The sequence below is a fragment of the Lygodium microphyllum genome, chromosome 18 (assembly GCF_053477565.2).
Source record: "Lygodium microphyllum isolate KBCC chromosome 18, Lygodium_microphyllum_v1.1.10, whole genome shotgun sequence".
In the NCBI taxonomy this organism is placed as follows: Eukaryota; Viridiplantae; Streptophyta; class Polypodiopsida; order Schizaeales; family Lygodiaceae; genus Lygodium; species Lygodium microphyllum.
The window spans coordinates 91,059,134-91,081,540 of NC_141152.1; the positions used below are offsets into that span (position 1 = coordinate 91,059,134).

Consider the following 22,407-nt stretch of genomic DNA (forward strand, 5'->3'; position numbering starts at 1 on the left):
AGTGCACCTCTATTTTTAAGTACATTTTGGCTACAATAGTGAGAGGTGCTGTGCTTGATGGTGTGCCTTCATTCCTTTGCTGCCGTGATAGTTGGCAGGGGCTGAGCATTCTTATCACAGGTGCAATTCCTTGAGCTTTACCTGTGCTTGATTGTTGGCTGGATCACGTAGTGGACCTTATCAATGCTGTGCTTATGATTGGGATGAAGCTGGAAGATCTGGTTCAAGAATCTCAAGTAGTGTTTTTGGTTGAAAGCATCCACTAATTACTTTTGGTTGTAATGACTGGATCTTTAAGTTTGAAGAATCCTTGGAACTGCAGAGCCTACCACAATGACAATGCACACTAACATGATACTAGTGTAAAACTGGAACACAAATTAATTATAAGATGTAAACCACTCCTAGTCATTAAAGGGAAAGGATGGCTTGTAAGGCTAATCTTAAGAAAAGTAGGTGCTAAAACTCATTTTAGACCAAGCAAAAACAAAGAAAATAATATTCTTCTTTCTGATGATCTATTTCTCATTTGGATGGAACTAGTCTGTTCGTGCCTTCCATAAAAATTTAAACTGTATGTTGATATTGGGAGATTCATTGATATAGCTCACATGCAGCAATAAGCTACATTTGTTTTAACCATAGCTATGAATCAAATTTTTGGAAAGTGAAGGTATCTAAGATTGTGTGTTCTTTTTATACAGTCCTCTCATCTGTTAGTGGACTCAAAGTAAGCTATCCAAGAATTCACAATGGTAAATTGCTATAGTTATGAAATTATTTCAAATGATGGTACATCATTGATGAATTTCACCAATTGATGAGTTTATTATACTTGCTTTTGCAGAGTATGTTGTTGCCATTGCCTGTATTGTATTGGTGGGGCTGTTTCTTTTACAACGTTTTGGTACAGACAAGGTTGGATGGATGTTTGCTCCAATAGTTCTGATATGGTTCATTTCCATCGGCACAATTGGATTATACAACATCATCAAGCATGAACCTGCAGTTTTTCGTGCCTTTTCACCCCATTATCTTGTGCATTACTTTCTTACTAACAAAAAAGATGCATGGCTTTCTCTTGGAGGAATTTTTCTGAGTATTACAGGTGATTGAGCTGTCAATTCATGGGTCATTAATTTCTTTCTTGTATTGACACAGCATGAAGATGATGTTGTAACTTTTGATGTTATAACTTCACCCACAGGTACGGAGGCTCTTTATGCAGATATAAGTCATTTCTCTGCCTTATCCATTCAGGTAACTTATCCTTTCTTGAGTACAAGAATATCAACTGACTCTCTCTCCCCCCTGCCGCCCCCACTAATGCTCGATGTGTTTGAAAAGAATCATATTTACAATAGGCCTTCTGCACAGAATGAAAGGCCCATGTGAACAGGAGGAATTCGTAGTGAAGCTATCATGCCATTCTAGTATACTTATGATCTGAATCTAAGGTAACATTTTTTCTGACAAAGACCCCAGCTGCTCCCAAATCATGCAATGCCCATAACTTACTTTTCCTTTTCTGAGCTCAACCCAAGGGTTAATCCTCCTAACATAAGCCTCCATAAGAACACCACTTGAAAAGGTAATCTGAAAGTTCAAGCATTCATTCATTGGTGTCTTTCACCATCATACTTGTTGTTTGACTTCCAAAATCCTGCTCTTTCTGTGTGCCTGTGCACACAAATGGGTGTCTAACGCCCAAGGTGTATACTATGCTAGCATAGGGTGAACAAAATATTTACAGACCAACCAATAAGAATTTAGAATCCTTGAACTGCCAATGATTCTATGCTCTCTCTCTATCTCTGTTTTTCTGTGAAAATGTTTAAATTAGTGAATTGAGATATTTACAAAGGGCCTTCTGGCCAACCATGCAAACCCATAAGACAGGTAGAAAACAACACATGGAGCCAAAAGGCTACCAAAAACACACGGCTATAATAACTGAAGAAGGGGACCACAAAACGGACACAACCAGGTGATGAGGATGATATCTGTCCATAGAGTGGCCACCTCTCTAAGGATCACACCAATAGAAAGCATTGAACTAACTTGCCACAATAACCATTGTTGAACATGACCTACATGACCATGGAACTAACTTTGCTAGGCATGATAATGTTGACCACTAGGTCCACAAGTGAGGGGACCATACCATAGTCAAATTGGAGCCACCACTGCGAGGCACAAGAGACTCGCCCCTCGACGTTTAAGCACAACGGCCCTAGACCACATTATAAATGGAATCACATGCTAACTTTGAGATTCAAAGAAGCAGCTCTAGTATCTAGATATCTTGTACATACAATTCTTAGACTTGGAGATCTTAGGATTCTGGCCTTACACTAGGATGTATTTTTCCCACTTTCATGATGACATGACATCAAACAAAGATGTATTTTGGTTTTGTCTCATAGGTCACATTGTCCTTTTATAGATGTTAATATATCTTTCTTTCTTTTTCTCTCTCTCTTTTTCTTTCCTATTCCAAGATATGAGCCACCTTCACCACAACGTTACCATGGAGAGATCTCAAATAGACACAAAGTCACCTTTTGATGCCTCATTTCATAAAACAAGTGAGCCTCCTTGGCTAGGATTAAATGGGAGCTTTACCAACTATTCTTGTGATTGGACAACAAGGAACACATGAAGGACTCTTCTAGACCACCTTTATTGTCACATTGATTGATATGACATGACAGTGAAACAAGACTTAGAACTATGATGGCCCGTGTATTATTAAATACACATGTGCAAGGTTCAAGGGGAATGACAATTACACACACGAGACATACATGTGAACACTACCAAGGATAAATATTTAATGAGCTTGGGCCAACTGATGGATTGAGCAAAAGCTTAGGCCAATGTGTAGACTTAAAGTTTGGAATGCACATATCTTTGCATAGAGTACTCATATCAAGATTCTATCACTGTTTTGTTAATGTACTCATATGGAGCTTTCACACAATACCCATATTGATACCAAAGTATTGTGATGTAGAAGTGGATGCATGGACTGATTAGAAAATGGAATGAGAAAGAAAGAAAGAAGTATTTACGTCTCCAAAAAGGCAAAATGGCCTATTGACAACAAGTATAGACTGCCATCATGTACAAAATGATCCCTTGATAGCTAACTTGTAGGATCCCACCCTGATCAATATGACTTTCTAGAAACAATGTTCCCTCCTCAAGGCAAGAAGATCAGTCATGGGGTTGTGCAAGACATGGAGACCACTAAGGGAAGGTACTCGGCTTTGATGGCAAGCAATAATGGTTTGAATTTGCCAAAGGTAAGGATGTTAGGCACGATGATGGGGTGGTGGATGTCGTGCTCTACAAAGTGTGGCTGCTTGGTCCACTGTGATCTCTCTGACTCGTGGATGGTGTAGTGGCATTGCTGTAGCAATAGCATCTGTAATAGTAGCATGTTGTGAGCTAGCTTTGGAGCTAGCATTGAAAAACTCTGTAAGAACCCACAAGCTTGCCGACTCCGACTTAGTTTTTGTCTTGCTCCTTAGAAGCTCCTCTCTACATGCGGGATCTCTAATAAGAGTAGTCCTAGGCATTTTTGGTCCTCACATTCCATCACTCTATGGAGAGGTTCAAACCCCTCTTGAAAAAAGCAATGAAACCTCTAATCTCATAATATACAATAAATCTACAAATAAAGTACTTCTCAAACTCAACCTCTTGGTGGTAAAACCAGTAGATGCGTGCATCCTTGGACATACACGATGCACATGTGTATATTATCCTCTCTCAATCTTGAGCTAGTGGGATAGTGTCCGTATTTGTCCAATAGTACTATATATCCTATGGGAGAGGTGGACATCGATGTACATTGGCCTAACAATGAATCTCTTTGTCGACACATGTAGGAAAGGTCATTGATACTCTACCATCCTCATATCAAGGGACTCTAGGGGATGCATTCATGTTCGATCTATATCAATCTTCATAATATCTACCTTGATCACTTGATTTTACTTTGTATGCGTGAGATCTAAGTATGGGCAATCCAAACTGTATTGGAGTGGTGGGAATGCATCCATCTAATCCATGTGTCCTAAGCCATGACTGCATCTTTGCATACCAACAATGTGTATCCCCACTCTCTACTAATTGTTTGGAGAAAGTCAATGCCAATTGGAGATATCTATATCTAGGCAGCTCCATATTCTTTGAAGCAAGTTATAGCCTGAAATAATACCTTTGTAACCATAGGTGTTGCTCCAATCTTTGCTCTAATAATCTCATGAGGTACTAATTGTTTACAAGACCTAGTCCGCATATTGGGGATTCATATAGTAAGGCTGGGGTAACCAATGTATCAAATAGCCATAATTTAGTTGGAGGTTCTTGGAATTGAGCATGTGCACATTTTTCCTCAAGTGCTCCAAGCGTTGCGTAACCTCCAACCTAGTAGTTGCTGCATCTCACAATGAAAATGTAGGTCCTATAAATGTGACTCCTAGATATATATATATAGGATCTGGCGTACTCAACCATATCCCTACCAAGAGTAAATTGATGTCTTGCTTGGGTCACCCAAGCTTGTGTAGTATTAAACACGATCACCTCAGTTCCAAAGGTTCATCGTCAATCCTTTGTCTTTGCGAAACACTTGCAGTGTATCCATGTGTCTTTGCAAGCCCCCAGGTGGATCACAATTAGTACCATATCATCAACATACAACAGGATGGGTATCAATATGCTAGCCAAGCTCGCACCTGATCCTCCTAATCTATCCACATAATGTGAAAGCTCATCATCATAAACACCGAAGAGAGTAGACGAAAGTGGGCATTTCTACTTCACCCTGATAGTACGGTCCATCATATTAGAAAGCCCTCCTGGAGCTCGCACCCTCCTTGTCATTGACTCATACAAGGCATAAATTCCCCATTGTAGATATTTTGGAGTGTCAATATTGCTAATATCCTATAGTTGTTGCATGAGCCTAGCTCGGGGCACAATGTCGAATGCTTTGCAAAAATCCACAAAATAGTAATAAATCCTCTTCCCATGTGCCCTATCTTCCTCTATAATAGCTCTGAGGGTCTATCAAGCATCATGAACCTTCTCTTGAAGCTTGCTTGCCCTCGTGCTATATACCATGTGCTAAGCTCATGCTCTAAAATGCAGCCATATATCTTGGGCAAGTAGTGACTAATCATGATCGTCTTGTAATTCTATGGTACCATAGTCCCCCGCTCTTAAAGAGTGGTACAATGGTATGCTCTATTCGACCTGTGAGAGAGCCCTCACACATGGCTTGATTGAAAATGTTCTCCAACAAGGCCATCATGATCTTGTGCCTTTTCAATCTGCAATCTATAGATTGTGTCAAAAATCCCAAGAAACTTCAAACCTCATGAACACTTGTTAATTATGGTCATTTCACAATAGCCTTGATCTTTTTTTGGACCCATACAAATCCCATCTTTGGATACAATATGGCCCAAGCAGTGAATTCCTTTTAGGAAAAATTCACTCTTTTTGCCATTTACATAAAGTTTGTGTTTACAGAGTACTTGAAACACTATTTTCAAGTGTTGCAACTTGCTTATTCTGCTTCATCTTTTGAACGAACCAAAATATCAACAAAGAAGTACTTGTAAACTTCTAGTGTGCTCTAAAGATTATTTTCATCATTCTATTAAAGGTTGCAGGAGTGTTTGTGAGACCAAAAGGTAGCACAAGAAGCTTGTACGAAGAAAAGTTGTCTTGAATGCAGTTTTATAAATATCTTGAGAAGCAATTTTTATAATGGTAGCTACTCTTCAAGTTAATCCGGCTGAATATTTTGGATCCATCCAATCTATCCAAGATATCATCAATTCTTGGAATGGAAAACGTATTCCAAATTGTAATTTTGTTGAGGGCCCTATAGTCCAAACACATGCACCAAGATCCATCTTTCTTGTGTACTAAGAGGAGTGGAGAGCAAATAGGTGAGCAACCGGGTCTTATTAGATCTTCTCCAAGAGCTCATTCACTTGTTTCATAATTTCCTCTTATTTTATTGGACTCATATGATAGGGTGGCCTATTTGGAGGCAAGCTCCCAGGAACAATGTCAACGTGATGATCTTTTGGTCTCTTTGGTAGTCGTGAAGAAGTTGTAGATATAATGTGGGTTATGATAGACTGTTGAACTGCCAATGCAATTATAGCGACAATGCTTGAGCATTCTATGTGTCCCATGCCTTTTGTGTTGTTGATCTCTAGGGAAGTGGTTCAATTGGAGCGGACTGAACAGGCTAAGTGGCTCTTTGTCCATATCCTCCTAGAGCAGTTGTAGCACGAGGCACAACTCCAAGCCGAACTTCTCCACCGCTGATATAATTCCACAGATTCTTTGCAATCAACACATTTTTCATCATAAAAGACCATAGAGAATAGTCATTGCCATCCAACCTATCCTCCTTGGACACATATGTGAATACATCACCTCCCTGATTGGCCATGGTAAATGTCACTGATCAAAGAGGACAAGAGCAATACTTCAAGTTGGACTAACCTGGAAATCTGAGAATTTCCAGAAATTACAGCAAGCACCTTGCTGTAATTAGCAAATCTAATCACACTCTATCAAAAAAGGGTATGATATACACTTCGTCCAAGGTACAAACAGTGATCAGCAGCACAAAAATGCAAAAGCCCCAAAATTTCTTGTCTCAAAATGCACAAATTCAGTCTATTATAGACTGTCACTGATGTACATTTGCCAATCTTTGAGCTGACATCAAAAGCCCCAAATTTTTGAACCAAAATTCACAAAATCTCTGCTATAAATGTGTCCCCGACACTTGCACAAACAGAAATATGCTACATGGGCACAAGCCCCTTCCAGTAGATCAAATTTGAATTAAAAAAGTGATTTTTATTCCCCTTTTTACCTCTGATTTGGGTGGCTGAGCTGGTGGCTGAGTTGGCAATGGAGGTGATTGGAGGCAGAGCAGGCTAGAGAACTGAGCACTGAATTAGCGCATCTTGCAGACGGGCGAGCGCAGTCAGCCGACTAGGCTAGGTGGTACAGGCAGGAATAGACGGGGTGTTGTTGGCGCTGGTGGTGTAGGCAGGAGCAGGTGGCAGGCATTAATGGCAAACAGGGTTGGCGCAAGTGGCACAAGCAGCGGGCCTGCGTGGTGTTGACTCTGGCTGGCAGGTGCCTGACTGGAGGTGCACAGAATTGCAGGTGCGGTGGACTAGGGCTGGCGAGGTGTCTGCTGGTGCTACAGGTGGACAGGCTGCTTGTGGGGCTGAAGGCCGCCCACCTGTGAGTTGCTTTCACTGCGAGTGGTGGCTCAGTTGGTGGTGGCCACAGTTTCAGCTAAGCTGAGGGCCATCTTTGATACCAAATGTGAGAGGTGAGAGAATTCAGTGAGATTGAAGCTCAGCTGAGAGTATAGTTGACAATGAAGAGAGTGTGTGTGAGTGAAGGCACGAATCCCAATGCAAATCAAAGAGTGTAATGTGCAAGTACAAAGTATAGCCCTTAAACCTTAGGGTTACTTAAGCGTGTTTACACTCGAGAGGTGTAACACACGATAAGTGCCCAAACTGTGTAACATAGGCACATAAAATAAAAGAGAATAAAGTTGGGGGAAAAAACCTCTTGTAAGGAGAGTAAAAAGTGCCCTAGTGTCCTATTGAGGATCATTGACACTCCTCTGTGAGCGTAGTTAAACCCAATAGACTTTTTCATTGCTTTATAAATTTGTACATGGGATAAGATGGGAATAGAGGTTTTTTCCACTCCCACATCAAAAGATACATTTTTACCTTTAAAAGGGAATCTAAATTTATTTTGATTCCAGTCAATGGTTGGATCTATTCTTCTATGCCAGGTTATTCCTAATACAATTTCACAATGACCAAGATCTCCCATGATAAAACTCTCATGATCTACATAATCTCTTATTTTAATTCGTAGTTTCCCAAAAATGGGAGTAACTTGAGACTCCATTCCTTGAAAAGTAGCACCTGATATTTCTAGTGTTCCAAACCTCTTCTTTGGTAGATGTAGAGCTTTAACAATTTGAGGATGGATATAAGGATATGGAGCCTCTATATCAAAATGAATGAGCACAAGCTGATTAGCAATCTTACCCCAAGTCAACATTTAGCAAAATATACAAGAGAAGGGCGATGTTTCTTTGTGGAGAAAAAGGACACAAGATTGGTCAATACCCTAACAAGGGAAAGAAGACTATTTGTAATACCATTTGTCTCCAGAGCCTTCTTAGTAAGGAAATCTTCAAAGACCTTCACTTCAGTCCGTGTTTTAGACCTTCTCTCCATCAAACCTTGAATTTTTGGATTTGCTTCTAGCTTCTTATATCTTTGTATCTTCTCATAATCAGAGAAGCATACAAATATAGGTTGTCGAGAGCCGGTTGTTTATCAAAATTCTTCTCTTTGCCTCTTAATATGGTTGAGAAACTTGGGCCTGATGATCTTGTCAACCAGAAAAGTTCTTGCAAGGAAGAAGTCTTCGCTCTAATACCAATGTAAGGGTGGGGAAGAAGGTGAGAATGATAATACTTTGAACTTAACTAATCTGATTAATTATCACCATGGAAATTAGTACACACACACATACACATACACAGAGTCGACACCACATTGACAGGGAAATTGGTTCTTCCTCTTATAGGAATTTATTAAACAAACCACAGGAACTCGGTGCTTGAACCATATACAAAAGGGTTGATTTGTTGCAATTCTGAAAATTAGGATTTTGAAATCCTGATTTTTACATAATCCAAGTACCAAGTTGATATTCTTCCTTAATGCTTGGACTAGATCAAGCTAAGTAGAAAGTGCTTCTTGGATGAGTGATAGATAGGATAGTACAAAGCATATGGCTGAAATTTTAGTATGAAAGCTTATTTGAAATGAAGAGAGAGACCTCCAATATATAGGTTTGGGGCTTGGGTGCTCAAAAGTGGAAAGTAGAGGCTACAGACGACAATGTTTGTTAAAAATGATAAGTGTATAGACAATTGTCTCTTCAGAATGACACATTACCTGTTCTAGATTCGACATATCACTTTTCTTGAGAAAGAAGCTTCTAAACATTCTACTCTAAAAACTTAAGATTTTGAGAGAGCTGCTAAGACAAAATTGTTCCTTGTGAAATTTGAGAGTTTTGACGTAAACAAAATTTCCAGTTGAGTAACTTTCAAAAATAGTAACATTTTAATTTTTGGGAGTCACCAAATTTAGATTTTGGAGAGCTTAATTGCATAGGTTCATTGGTTCATGGTTTGTTTCTTTGATCATGAGCATCTAGTTTTACTTTTTGAAACCACTCGTTATAAAGGCTTTTAGTCAAGGTGACTATCCGAGTGAAAAAGTCTTAGTCATTTGGGCTTTCTGGTCAATTTGACCACTCAACTCAATTTGTAATTGCTCTTGGGCATCTCATCAATGACAACCTAAGTATGATTCTAGGATGTTTTGGCCATTAGCCACTCTTGACTAGAAAGATGAACCTTGAACCATATAAGACAAAACAAGCGATAGGCTTTTGCTTCACAAGAATATTCAACAAAAATTAGGAGATTAGCTCAGGGAGTGAGCTTTCCTATCTTATCATTAGGAGAGTGTATATATGTGTGAAGGAACTGCTAGGTTTGCACCTCAGGAAACACAAGAGTGTACAACCACGACAAAAACACAAAGAAATAGATAGTGATGTGCAAATCTTAAACCCTAAATGCAAAATGCAAATTTCAAAACACAAAAACACAAACTCAGACAGAGAGAGAAGGAGAACTCTGAAGTGCATGAAATAATGTAGTAAAGGAGCGTAAGAGTGTACAGAGCAGTAGAGTGTTGAAGTGTGACATCCACCATAGACGGATCCCAAGTGCTGTAACCACCATTCGGAGATGAAAGAGTGCCGAATAATGAAGGGTAGTAGGTTGATCGCCAAAACGCAGCAAACACAGACTGAAATCTAGTAAACGCAGTAGTATACCACCAGAGAAGGCTGAAAACTGATCACCTAAGGCAGAGAACTATTGGGTGACAATAGGAGAGGTGTGTGCTGATGTAGGTGGTCTGTTGGACAGTAAAAACGTAGGTACTACAACAGTTGCTTGGTGGGAGAGATGGCAGTAACCTGTTGCTTGGCACTAGATGCTAAAAATGCAGGTTGATCAGGTATTATGATGACATAGCAAATGGAGACCTCCAAATAGTAGGGTAAAAAAGGAAGGCCAACACATGTTTACCCCAAGGTATGACACCCCAAATCAGCTAGGGCATCGGGCAAAAGGTGTACGACGGTTGCCAAGTGGCCTACAAAAACTAAAGAGGCGATGGTTATCTTATTGAGGGACTCCAAGTAGTCACCTCAGAGAGAACGGGGCATCAAACAAAGGGTACTCGTTGGTTTTCCAGTGGTCTACTGAGTCCTATGAAGATGGATGGAATCGCATTGAATCTTCTTTTAAAAAAAATTTAAAAGATGTGATTAGATATGATTTGCGGTCAATTAAGGAACTATGTCCATATGGGAGAATGAAAAAGGATGATCAAATTCAACACATCATAAAACAAACAAGCTAACCTAAGCACTCGGGGGTGTCAATGACGAGGGAAAGGGTGATGGAGTGGTGGTGGGGTGTAAGAACCGTTGGTGGAGACAGCTTAGGATCTACTCAGGGGTATTCTACACAATGAGATGCATAGTATGCTACATGCTGAGAATGCTCATGTAACAGGTTCCAGTTGGATAGTATCCATTGCGGAGAAATTGTTCACTTGTCCAAGCACTCTTTACAAAGGTGATGAAATCATGCAATGCAAAGGAGAATATACAATAGGGAAGGGAGGCTGATGTCGAACACAAGTGTCGAAACTTGTAGAATACCATGAAAGGATAGAAATCCCCTCTCAACCCTAGATGTTGATACTGAAGAAAAAAGAAGAGCTTGATATCGGTTTTGTGGTGCCGAGAACCATCAGGATGGATCAAGAGAGATGCTGCATAATCATTCTCGAGAGGGGGAGCCTTTATGCTAGTAGAAGAGCAAAACTCCTAGGAATATAATAGCCAGAAACGTCAGAAATGTTTAGAAACGAAACGTCAGAAACGTGTTTTGTAAGTTTCTTTAAAGAGGGGGTAAAATAAGAACCGCGGGTTTTTTTATATTGGGATTTTTAGTAGTTTTGATTGGGGAAAGAGGTTCTTAACCTCTATGGAACTCTCTCTTAAACAAAGAGTGGCTAATTGAGCTTGAGTGATAATAGAGTCAATTGAGAATAATACATTATACATTATATATTCATGATCCATTATTGACTTCTCACTTATGTCAAAGTTAGCAGTATTATGATTTAGAACTCAAACATTACGATTCATATATATCATAGAAAGAAAATTGAAATTAACATGTAAATAGCGTATCTATAATATGGATTGAGTCAAGTTGCAACATCATGATTCTCATTTCAAAACAAACTGACAAAATGTCAAAATCAAGAATGAATCGTAATATATCATAAATAACTCATAAATGAGACTAAAGTTGTATAATATTCAAATCTCAAGACAAGAATAGATACTAGATTAACAAAGTCTAATAACTAAACAAAATCACAGAAAAATCAGACTCTACGTGATATACGAGTACTTATCAAACTTCTCCTCTGTCATGAGATTGAAATTTGGAATAGAAGAAAACAAAGAAGGTGAAGGTTGGGTGTCGTCTTCCTTGCCAAGTTCATAATGCCTCCTCAAGGTCTCCAATGATGGAGAAGCCTAATAAGGCATCATGGTATCTTGAGAAGGTGTATGAGACATTATGATTCGGTTATGAGTTGTTCATGTGCCTCGCACAAAACCAAGCCTCCAGAATATCTGCAGGATACCCTTTACAAGAGCACTGGCTCTGATACCATGTGAAGGAATTGCTAGGGTTTGCACTGAGGAAACACAACATGTATGACCACGATAGAAACACAAAGATACAAACAATGACGTGCAAAACTCAAGCCCTAAATGCAAAACTCAAAACTCGAAACACCAAAACACAAACACAAACAGAGAGAGAAGGAGAATTGTGAAGTGAATGAATCAATGTAGTAAATGAATGTAAGACTGTATTGGATGCTCAAGGGTAGAGCAGTAGAGTGTCGGAGTATGGCGTCCATTGTAGACAAATTCCAAGTGTTGTAACCACTAGTTAGAGATGAGAGAGTGCTGAATAATGAAAGGCAACAGGATGGTCACCAAAACATAGTTGTCAGAGGCTGAAATTTGGTAAATGTAGCAGTGTACCATCAAAGAAGGCTGAAAATTGATCACTTGAGGTAGAGAATTGTTAGGTGACAATAGGAGGCGTGCGCCGTGTGCCGATGTAGGCAGTTTGTTGGACAACAAAAACGTAGTTATTGTAGCAATCACCTGGTGGGAGAGATGGCAGTAACCTATTGCTCGGTACTAGATGCGAAAACGCAGGTTGATCAGGTGCTATGATGACATAGCAAATGGAGACCTCTAAACAGTAGGGCGATGGCTGGAAATAGGCCACCTAGGGCTAGATAGTGATGCGTTGTAGTCATTGATGGCTAGACAACAGATGGTAGGTGGCTGATGGTTGAAATTTGCATGGTAAAGTGAGAAACCTGCACAAAAGGATCAGCGTGCACAATACTGGCAGTTGTACAATCGAAAGCCAAAATGAAACCGAGTAAAAATTTTGACGATGCCAAGTCCTTAATGGCTCTCCCTAGTATTTGTCAACTTGCTAATGCTCATCAAATCTCGTGCCAATATGAGGAAATCAAGCAGAGGGTGTCGACGACTTTGCCCAAGAGGTCAAAGCTTGCTCTAATACCAATTGTTAGATTTAGGGTGGCAGGAATGCAAGTACATAGCTTGGAGAAGAAGAAGCTTGAGAGAGCACAACTCAAAGTGTATTGAGAGGTATCAATAGAGAAGATTCAAAAAACTAAGTATCCCCTAAAAGTGAATAGGCATATATACAAGCCCGAGGGAAGAAAACCTCCTAAGGAGGGAAAAAGGTGCCGACGGTCCCAAATGTATTCACACACATCACTACCAAAATATAGTAACAAGAGTTAGCCTTCTAAATGCTATCACTACAGTAGCTTTGATACACCATCCATGAGTCAAAGGGGTCACAACAAATCAAATGCTCACACTTCATAGTGCACGATGCCTACCACCCCATTGCTTTGCTTGGCATCCTTATCTTCAATAGATCCGAGCCATCATTGCTTGCAATTGGAGATGGGTATCTCCTCTTAGTTGACTCACTGTCTTGGATCACCGCATGAAAGATATTATCACATTGAGGAGAGTACAACATTTTTAGAGAGGCTTATTGATCATTTGTTTTGGCATGTGAGGAAAATGAACATCATTATAGTTAGCGGGTTGCATTTCATTTTCATTGTTATTCTTGGGTTGAGGTAACTTGGTTAGATGTACTCACTTATTTGTCTCCTAGGTCATCGTGGCTTTTTAGAGACATAAATACACACATCTCTCTCTCTCTTTCCTCTACCATTCCTCCACGCCATGTTGGACTTCTATTCACTCACTTTGGCTGCAGAAATTCTGATTTTCAGCCTTGGAAAAGCGTTGACAGCATGAATGGAGTCACAATAGCAGCCAATATTTGTCAGACAAATGTGGACCAACAGAAGCAAGGCAATGAAGCTATTGTATGCACAGAGAATTGTGCAAAAGAACAAGAACGCAAAAACTTACAAATAATTACTTTGGAAATGGAATCCATATACCAAAGCACAACTATGTGCAACCAGACAAGTTGTGGGCAACCAACAAAGTGCTCCTTGACTCCCTCTATCCAATAGAATGCGATGTACATGTATGAATCAATGAATATAACATGAGGAGAGATATAAATAGACAAAAATGGGGCAATAAAATAATCAGGTCGGGCAGCTATTAATAGGGCCATACATGCAGGTCAGCTAGGCTGAAATATGCCGACTATACAAATAGAAATGCCCCCATATGCACAGCCAATAAACTAGCTTCACAACCCATGAAATGTACTATGCTAACACCCTCTCTCAAATCATGGGTGACAAGTACGATGAAATGATGAAATACCCCCCATAGTACATACAACAATGACGATTAGGACCATGGATACCCAAGGAATGGATGATCAAGCCATAAGCAAGATGCCTCAAAAAGATGATGTCAATATTGATCTTACCAATCCCTCACCACAAAGAGTAGAAATAGCTGAATCTCAATGCTTGTCATGAACGAGCTTTGTAGAAAGCACATCATGACCAGGGATTCCTTTGGTCAAACCACCAAAGTGTCCCCTCATGTGAGAACACTCACATTCTCACCTCCCATCATGAACCTTAAAGGAAAACTAGTTCTGGGATTTAAATTTGCTATACTTCATCAATGCATGTAGAAAGCCATGCTCAAGGTCCACCACATCTGCATATAGATAAGACTAGCATGGCCCACCTCCACCACCTCACACACACACTCTCTCTAGCACTATGAAGTCGTGAGGGATGATGGCACCACTGAAGCCAGCCTTCGTTCTTGGCAAGGGTGGTGAATGGCTGCATTTATTACAAATGACAACAAGCAATATATACACAAATCTGAAATTGCAAACTTTACCACTTAATCTTGACAATCGATCTTGGATTGGCCCCAACAAGAAGTGCCCCTTGTGGTATTTTTTAAATCTTATATTACTAGAATGTTGAAGTACACTAGGATACCGGCTGATCTCCTTCAATCTTCAATATAATTGGTGTTAAAGGTGACCAGCACTTTATAAAAATCAATTTGCCCCTTGATTGTACTACAAATTGGGCACAATTGGGTTTTCAACCTCTCGCATGTGGGCCACAATAACTTGAGAATGGGTAACCTCTCCGATCAGCTGCAAATTCTTTGCCTTCAGCTGCCACACCGAGTACAAGGTCTTCAATAATCAGGCAAGATCCCAAGGTGGCTATGGAGACCCTAACTCTATTGTAAATTAGGGTTTCAACAACAATTTCTTCAATTGCTCCACCGAAGGTTGGATTGTGCTGAGAATTGTTGAGAGAATATTTTTTTGCAAGTAAAATGTGGCTGATTATATTACTCAAAAAACTGATTACAATAGAGTGCTCATGCTCAACAGAGTAGCTAGGGCTGATGCAAAGTCACAAATACATCATGTATACAAGGCTCTCAAGGCGGTCTGGGGGGGATGGGGGCAAGAAGCCATGGAGAGGGGGTGTATTGCCATTTGGGGCTGCCTGCTGGCATCATGAAGAACAGGTCCTACCCGCCCCAGGTGCGTAGGAGGTGAAAAGGGACCTCTTGACAAGCCTTGCATCTGGTCCCACCGGTTGCGGAGGGAGTGGATGATGGAAGTTTGAGCTTTGCCAAAGTCGCCTGTACTGAAAGGCTCTCCCCATAAAAAACCTCTTGACAGCGTGCCTTCCAGATGTGCCATCTAGTAAGACTCCCTACGATCTCCCATACCTTAGAGCGGTCTGGTGTGGGCTCCAGTACTTGGCGGCTAGGTAAAGCCTCCAAGCCGACCACTGCGCAAGACCCAGCTCAATGATGAAAATAGTGTCCTGCATCTCGGTCTCATACAAAAGGTGATGGCTTTAGCTGACTGTATGCTAGCAGAAAGCTCCCCACGAGATACATCCAAGGTTGGGTGCCAGACGGTGGAGAATGCGGCACGCTCCTCTCCACACGAGCTGTGTTGCCTTGCATGACCAAAAGGCAGTGCTTTGGAGTTTCCAAAAGCTGCTGTGGGTAGCATTTACACCCTCCATCTTGTTGCATCTGGGCTAGTCAACTCCCCACCGCTAGATCTCCATGTGCCAAAAGCCATAGGAAATACGATATCCTCCTTGGCCCCCAACTGTCCCATAGGCGGCACCAGAAAGTCCGACGGAAGGCATCCGTGATGTTGTGCTCCGCCCAGTATCTACTACGCAAAGGCGCCTAGTGCATGTCCTCGTGCGTCAGTACATGTTTGCCAATCTTGGCTATGTATTTCAAGAAACTCGGTGGCTTCTTGGCGACCGCAGTGGCCGGCCATAGTCACTCTCCAAGGTCCCACTCCAACTCATCAAGTGGCATGCTCTCCCATATCCAGAGGTGCCACTCTCGGAACTCCTCCCAGAATACATAAGGGTCCAGACGCTAGGTCTTTTCCTGAAGACCAACCCCACGAATCCTCCTCCAAGGAAGGACAATGATCTCCTCATCCTGCTGCCCTTTGTCAAGGACCAAACACCCCCCCTCTTGCATGATGAAGAAAGTCCCATAGGGGGCGTTGTCTACTCTACATGTCACCAGTAGGGGGATACCTGCCGGTGAAAATCTAGCGGCCCATACCTCGCTAGGCTCTACCGGCTCTCGTAACGGGGGGTCGAGCTACTCTTGAGGTATCGCTGCATCAATCTCCCTTCTTCTCAGCTCAGCTCCTCTTTGACAACCTGATGCTTGCTGCAACACCTCCTGGTCTACCATCCTGTACACCTTCCGCCATGTCCTGATGGTACGAGTAGGGCCGGCCTCCCAACCAAGCCCATTGGATGTGGGGGTGCTCACCAATCTGTATCTTGTCCCGATCTTTGACCTGGGGGTTCCAGACCAGTGGCTGGCGTTCTATCTCCTCCTGGCATCCTGGGGGGCTTTGAATTAGGGCCTTACGGAGGCCCTGTCACACACATAGGCTGCGGAGGAAGAAGAATATGGGGGGCGTGATTTGGGCCGTTGTGAAGATCCATCTCAAGGATAGCCTTCAATCACCACTAAGCCTTGGTCTGCACTCCTGGAGACCCTCCTGCAGTAGTAGGACCTTCTAGGTTTACCCTCTTGGTGTGAACCTGCGGACTACTAGCTTGCCCAAAAGGGCCAGGCTCTGGAACTCTAGGTCTATGATCCCAAGCCCTCCCTTAGACCGATGTCGGATGACGGTCGCCCACGCCACCTTGGCCTGAGAATCCCTGGAACCATCTGCCCGGTCCAGGGAAAATTCCGCACTAGGCAGCGAAGCTGAACTACACAAGAGAAGGTACTAGATTTTGTCTAATATTGTCTTGTATCTTGTTCATTCCCGTCGAGGGAAATCTTGTATTCATATCTACGGTCTCAGTTTGTGGGATCCTTCATATTCTATCAGGTCCTGTTATCTATACCTATGGTCCCGGATTGTGGGATTTTCCCTATCTTGTTAAGTTATCATTGTACCTTGTGGCCCTATGTGGGATTATCTTGTAATTAGAATTCTTATAACAAATCTTGTATCTAGTCTAGTCTCTCGAGCACAGTCTAGTGCACCCATAACAATTTGGCAAGACTACTTTCTAGCCCTATTGAGCAACATGGAGGCAATCCTTGAAAGAATCATGGCCTCCCTTCAAAACCTCCAACAACAAATTCAAGTCTTGAGTAAATGACCAACGTAACTTCAAATAGAATACACTATGCATCTAGGCCCTACATTTCAAGAGATACAAAACCAGATTCGAAACTTGCAGAACAACAGAGGAAGTGATCAAATGAGTCCATGTGTTTATCAACCCCAACAAGAGAACCCAAGATCAGCATGCCAGAGAAGTTCAATGGTGATAGTTCGAAGTTTAGTGGATTCCTCCAACAAATAAAGCTCTATATCTGCATGCAACCGGATAGGTATCTAGATGACACTTCCAAGGTGGGATTCATTGGGACTTTGCTTTGTGGTCAAGCTTTATCATGGTTTGTCCCAATCTTGGAAACAAATATGCCAGTACTTCATAACTATGAGGCATTTCTTTGCGATCTCACTTCCACATTTGGAGATGCAGATACTGTTTAGTAGAAACAAAACTTTGGAAGCTACAACAAGGTAACCGCCTTGCCTCTGCTTATGCATTTGAATTTAGGTAATTAATATGTGGCCTCACTTCGCATGAGGAGTATTTTATCATCCAATTTAGATGGGGTCTTCGAGATGACATCAAGGACCTCATGTTCACTATGCCTGAGGCAAAAACACTCGACGGTTATATCATGCAAGCTATCCAGTGTGATAATAGATTGTTCGAGAGGAACCGAGAAAAGTGAGAAGAATTAAGGCATTGCCAATGGAACCTAGCCCTAATCAAGACCCAATCAGAGAAGAAACCAAGTTCGAACCGATACAAATAGATAATACCAAATTCTAGCCCTTGTCCCCACAAGAAAAGCAAAGACGAACAAAGAATCATCTATGCCTATGTTGTGAAAACCCTGGATACATCACCCTAAATTACCCAAGTAAGAGGGTAAGAACTCCAAGAGTTGCTGCAACTACCCTCGAGCAGGAAAACAAGGATGTCCGGTTGTGAATGAGACCGTACAACTGGACCTTGATATTAGAAAGGGTCTTTTGATTCCAGCCACACCCATGGAAACTTTCCTTGTCATAGTCCAGATGATCGTGTCAAGAAAGACCCTTTCCCTCAAAGCCTTGGTCGACTACGGGGTCTCCGCATGTTTCATTGGTGATGGCTTTGTGAATAGATACCGGATTTCAGTACTCCAAAAGACCAATTCTGCACCACCTGAAGTCATGGATGAAAGACCTCTAGCATCTAGAGATATTACCAAGGAAACGTAACCACTCATGGTGACTCTTGGCATCCACAAATCTCGTATATGCTTTAATGTCATATCCAGTCCCACGAATCCAATCATCCTTGGGATGCCTTGGCTAAAGACACACAACCCAAAAATTGATTGGGTTAAGCAAAAGATTACACGTCGTGAAAATCAAGGAAAGTCAGAATATCTAGGAGCCAAAGCCTTTATGCACACACTTTTCCTTTCTCTTTGCAACAAAACCTTTTGGTTGTTGCATATATATGTCCTCATGCAGATAACTATTTAAGAAAGCAGCCTTTACATCCATTTGTATGAGCTCCATATCCTCACATGCAACCAAGCTCAATATGGTCCGCAAAGTATTTATCTTGACGACAGGAGAGAAGATCTCATCAAAACTAATCCCATGTTTTTGCTTGAAGCCCTTTGCAACAAGCCGTGCTTGGTACTTTAGCAAGGAACAAGAAGTGACCATATTGTAAATCCATTCACATGGTAGGACTTTCTATCCCTTGGGAAAATGCACCAAATTTCAAGTGTCATTCTTTTTTAGAGATTCCATCTCTGAAAGCATGGCTTTATGCCATTTTTTGTTGTCCCCTTTGTTCGTAGCTTCCTTCAAGTATGATGGTTCACCACAATCTATCAATGTTGCATAATCAGCAACATAATTTGCACCAGAAAACAAACCTATCTGATTGTTTTGTATTTCTACTCGATCTACAAACACAATGATCAGTGTTTGTTGGCTGTTCAGCCTGCAAATTTGCATTAATAGCTTGTTGTTCAAATGGTTCAGCATTCTGTCCTCCTTGTTTTGGCTGTTCTAATGGCACATTTTCTTACTAAAACTATGGTATATCATGGGCAACTTCTTGTTGATCAAATTCAACATCATTCCTTGCATTCACAGGGTCATTTACAACATGTATTTGCTACTATACAACATGCACTCTTTGCTGTCCTATAGGTATCTCTTCTCGGAACACAGCCCTTCTGACTTTCTCAGTCTTTTCGGGTTGCTTATGGATCCAATCTTCTCGGAAGATAACATCATTGCTACGTACACTTTCCCTTTTCTTGGGATCCCATAATTGATATCCCATTTCATCCTCGTCACCATATCCTAGGAAAATGCATTTACAGGACTTTGGCTCCAATATGTTGCGTTGTCTCTTACATATGTGAAAAAATGCTTTACAGCCAAACACTCTCAAGTGTGCATATGAAGGTGGTTGCCCGACTACACTTCTTGAGGGACCCCCCCCCACCAAAATGACCTATTCAATGATCGATTTATCAAGTGTACAACTGTCATAACAACTTTTGTAAAAAATCCTTGGGATAACATAGTATGGTACGGACTTTCTCTTGAATAGTCCTATTCGTACGCTTTGCAACACCGTTTTTGGGGCAGATTATAAGGGACAGTGAGCTTCCTTTTTATCCCTTTGCTGTCATAAAAGGCCTGAAAGGCTTTTGATACATATTCACCACCATTGTTAGAGCGAAGACATTTTAATGTTTATGTTTTCAGCAAGTGTGAGGAATTTTTAAAACTTATCTAATGCCTTGTCTTTATGACACATAAGAGGCAAATTGTGGTACTAAATGATCCACACTTGAAGAATGCCTTGGAGGGGGAAAACTCGAAAGTGTGTGAATAGGAGGATGATCTCCCATCATTGGTATTTAAGGCATACCAATGGGCGGATGTTTAGAATATGTTTTTTTGTAATAGTCGGATTTTTGGAAGTTTGTTGGTCATGAGTTCTTGGAATGTAGAAAGGCAAGGGTCTATCTATATATAGTGGAAGTACTGTTTGTTGGGATACGCCTGTAGTTCTTGGCGGATGTTCTTTTGATTGTAGCTATGGCGGACAATATATGACAACCCAGTTTACAGTTTTCTCTCTACATGATGTTTTGTCTATCTTCTTTTTCTTCTGTTCTGTATCATTTGTTTGAAGTGTCGAGCAGTAGTAGATCTCTGTGAGATGTGTGTGTACAGTTGGTAGGATTTCTTAAGGTAGAAGATGAAGTGTAGGTTGACAGTTTAGATGACAGGTAGTGTAGTCAGATCAAGAAGCGTGTGGAAACTGCATTACTCAAGCAACAATAAACATTGGCGATCACGGTGTTGATGATAGGATGTCATGGTCGAATCTATTTTCTTCTGTAGAAGGATGAGTGCCAAGAAATGATGGAGCAGCAGTTGAAATGATGGTAGCAGATGTTGGTGTGTTATCTTTGAAGTTAAATGTCAGGCAGTAAACGGGCTGGAGGATTCGCATCAAGTTCTTCATTCATATTTTACCAGGTGGGCAGAAAGACGGAGGCGACTGCAGCAGCAAGAGAATGATCCTGATGTGGAAGGGCATGAAGGTAGTAATAACCTTGGAATGCAAAGCGACAGTACGGAGTCTGAGTTTGAAAGGAATGCAGAAGAATTAGAGGAGATTGAGGAATATGAAGGAGCTTTTCAGGAGGGGGAGCAGAACCAGCAATGGGATCCACTTGTAGTAGGAGTAGTGGTTTTACAATGGCTATTATTTGCAAGAAGGAGATTACAATTTGATCCTTTGAGTGTAGGGGGGAGCTTACAAGCACCACCTCCATCACTAGTGATATCAGCATCTTTTGTAGGGAATCTATCCCCAAATATGTAGTGAAGGATGGTAGCACAGTGAGCAGATTTCCGCATCAAGTTCGGGAGCTTTTCAGGGAAGTCTAATGAAGACCCCGATTGCCACATAGCTCAATTTGACACAAGATGGCAGGCCAGAGGATTTGACGGAGTGTATGATGCTCAAGCTAAGATGCGACAATTCAAAGTGGCATTGGAAGGAAGAGCCATGCAGTGGCTGAGCAATTTTAATCCAACTCATTTTGCAGACTATTTGGATTTGAAGACAAAATTCTTGAATAGATTTCGGAAGGAGAAAACTGCAAATGATGTTCTTGCTAAGATTAAAGCAATCAAGCAGAGAAAGATGTTTGTGGAAGACTATAATCAGAAGTTTAATCAGTGTTTGAGACGACTTACAGCGGTAGAAAGACCCACTGATGAGATGTTGGCAGGATATTACATGAATGGTTTGAGAAAGGAACTGCGGAATGCAGTAGTAGGTGTGGATGTAGGAGCAGGTTTGGATGATTTAATACAAACGGCAACAAGAGTAGAAAAGTGATTTGGTGTGATAAATTCAGGGTCTTACAAAACGGAGCTCAAGGAAGAGGAAAGGGAAGAAAAGGAGATCTTCGGATGACAGCAGTGATGAAGATTCTGAGTCAGATACAGATTCAAGTGCTAGGTCAAGCACAAGCAGTGGATTAGATTCTGATACCGATTCTGATTCAGATTCAGAAAAGGAGGATAAAAGGAGGAAGCATAAGAAGAAGGATAAAGACAAGTTTAAAGATAACATGGTAGAAAAGTTGGTGGAGAAAAAGCTAAAAGAGATGGGGGTGAAGCAGGAGTTTGAGTCAAGTGGTAAGCGGCATCATTGTGACATATGTGATATTGATGGTCATAAAACACAGAATTGTTGGTATAATCCAAATTACAGAGGACGAATTCCAGAAAGACTTCAGTAGAGGATTCAGCAAGGTATAGCACAGGCAAGTGGAATATTTCCGGATGTTGCAGGACAGCAGCGGACATACAACAATCCGGGATGGAGAGGACCCCAACAGCAATGGAGGCCACCTTACAATCAAAATCGGCCATATCAAGGTAATTTCAATTCAGGCTTT

At 41.3% G+C, this 22,407-nt stretch overlaps 1 protein-coding gene across 3 annotated transcripts in view; it reads left to right on the forward strand.

Moving 5' to 3' along the window:
* The window catches only part of LOC148021144 (potassium transporter 11-like), an 80,572-nt gene that overhangs the window by 42,397 nt on the left and 15,768 nt on the right, over window positions 1-22,407 (forward strand). For all 3 annotated transcript variants that reach the window (XM_087698989.1, XM_087698991.1, XM_087698990.1), the window contains 3 exons: window positions 705-755; window positions 848-1,108; window positions 1,208-1,260. In XM_087698989.1, coding sequence (XP_087555115.1) covers window positions 705-755; window positions 848-1,108; window positions 1,208-1,260 — 365 coding nt within the window. The remainder of the gene's footprint in view (window positions 1-704; window positions 756-847; window positions 1,109-1,207; window positions 1,261-22,407) is intronic.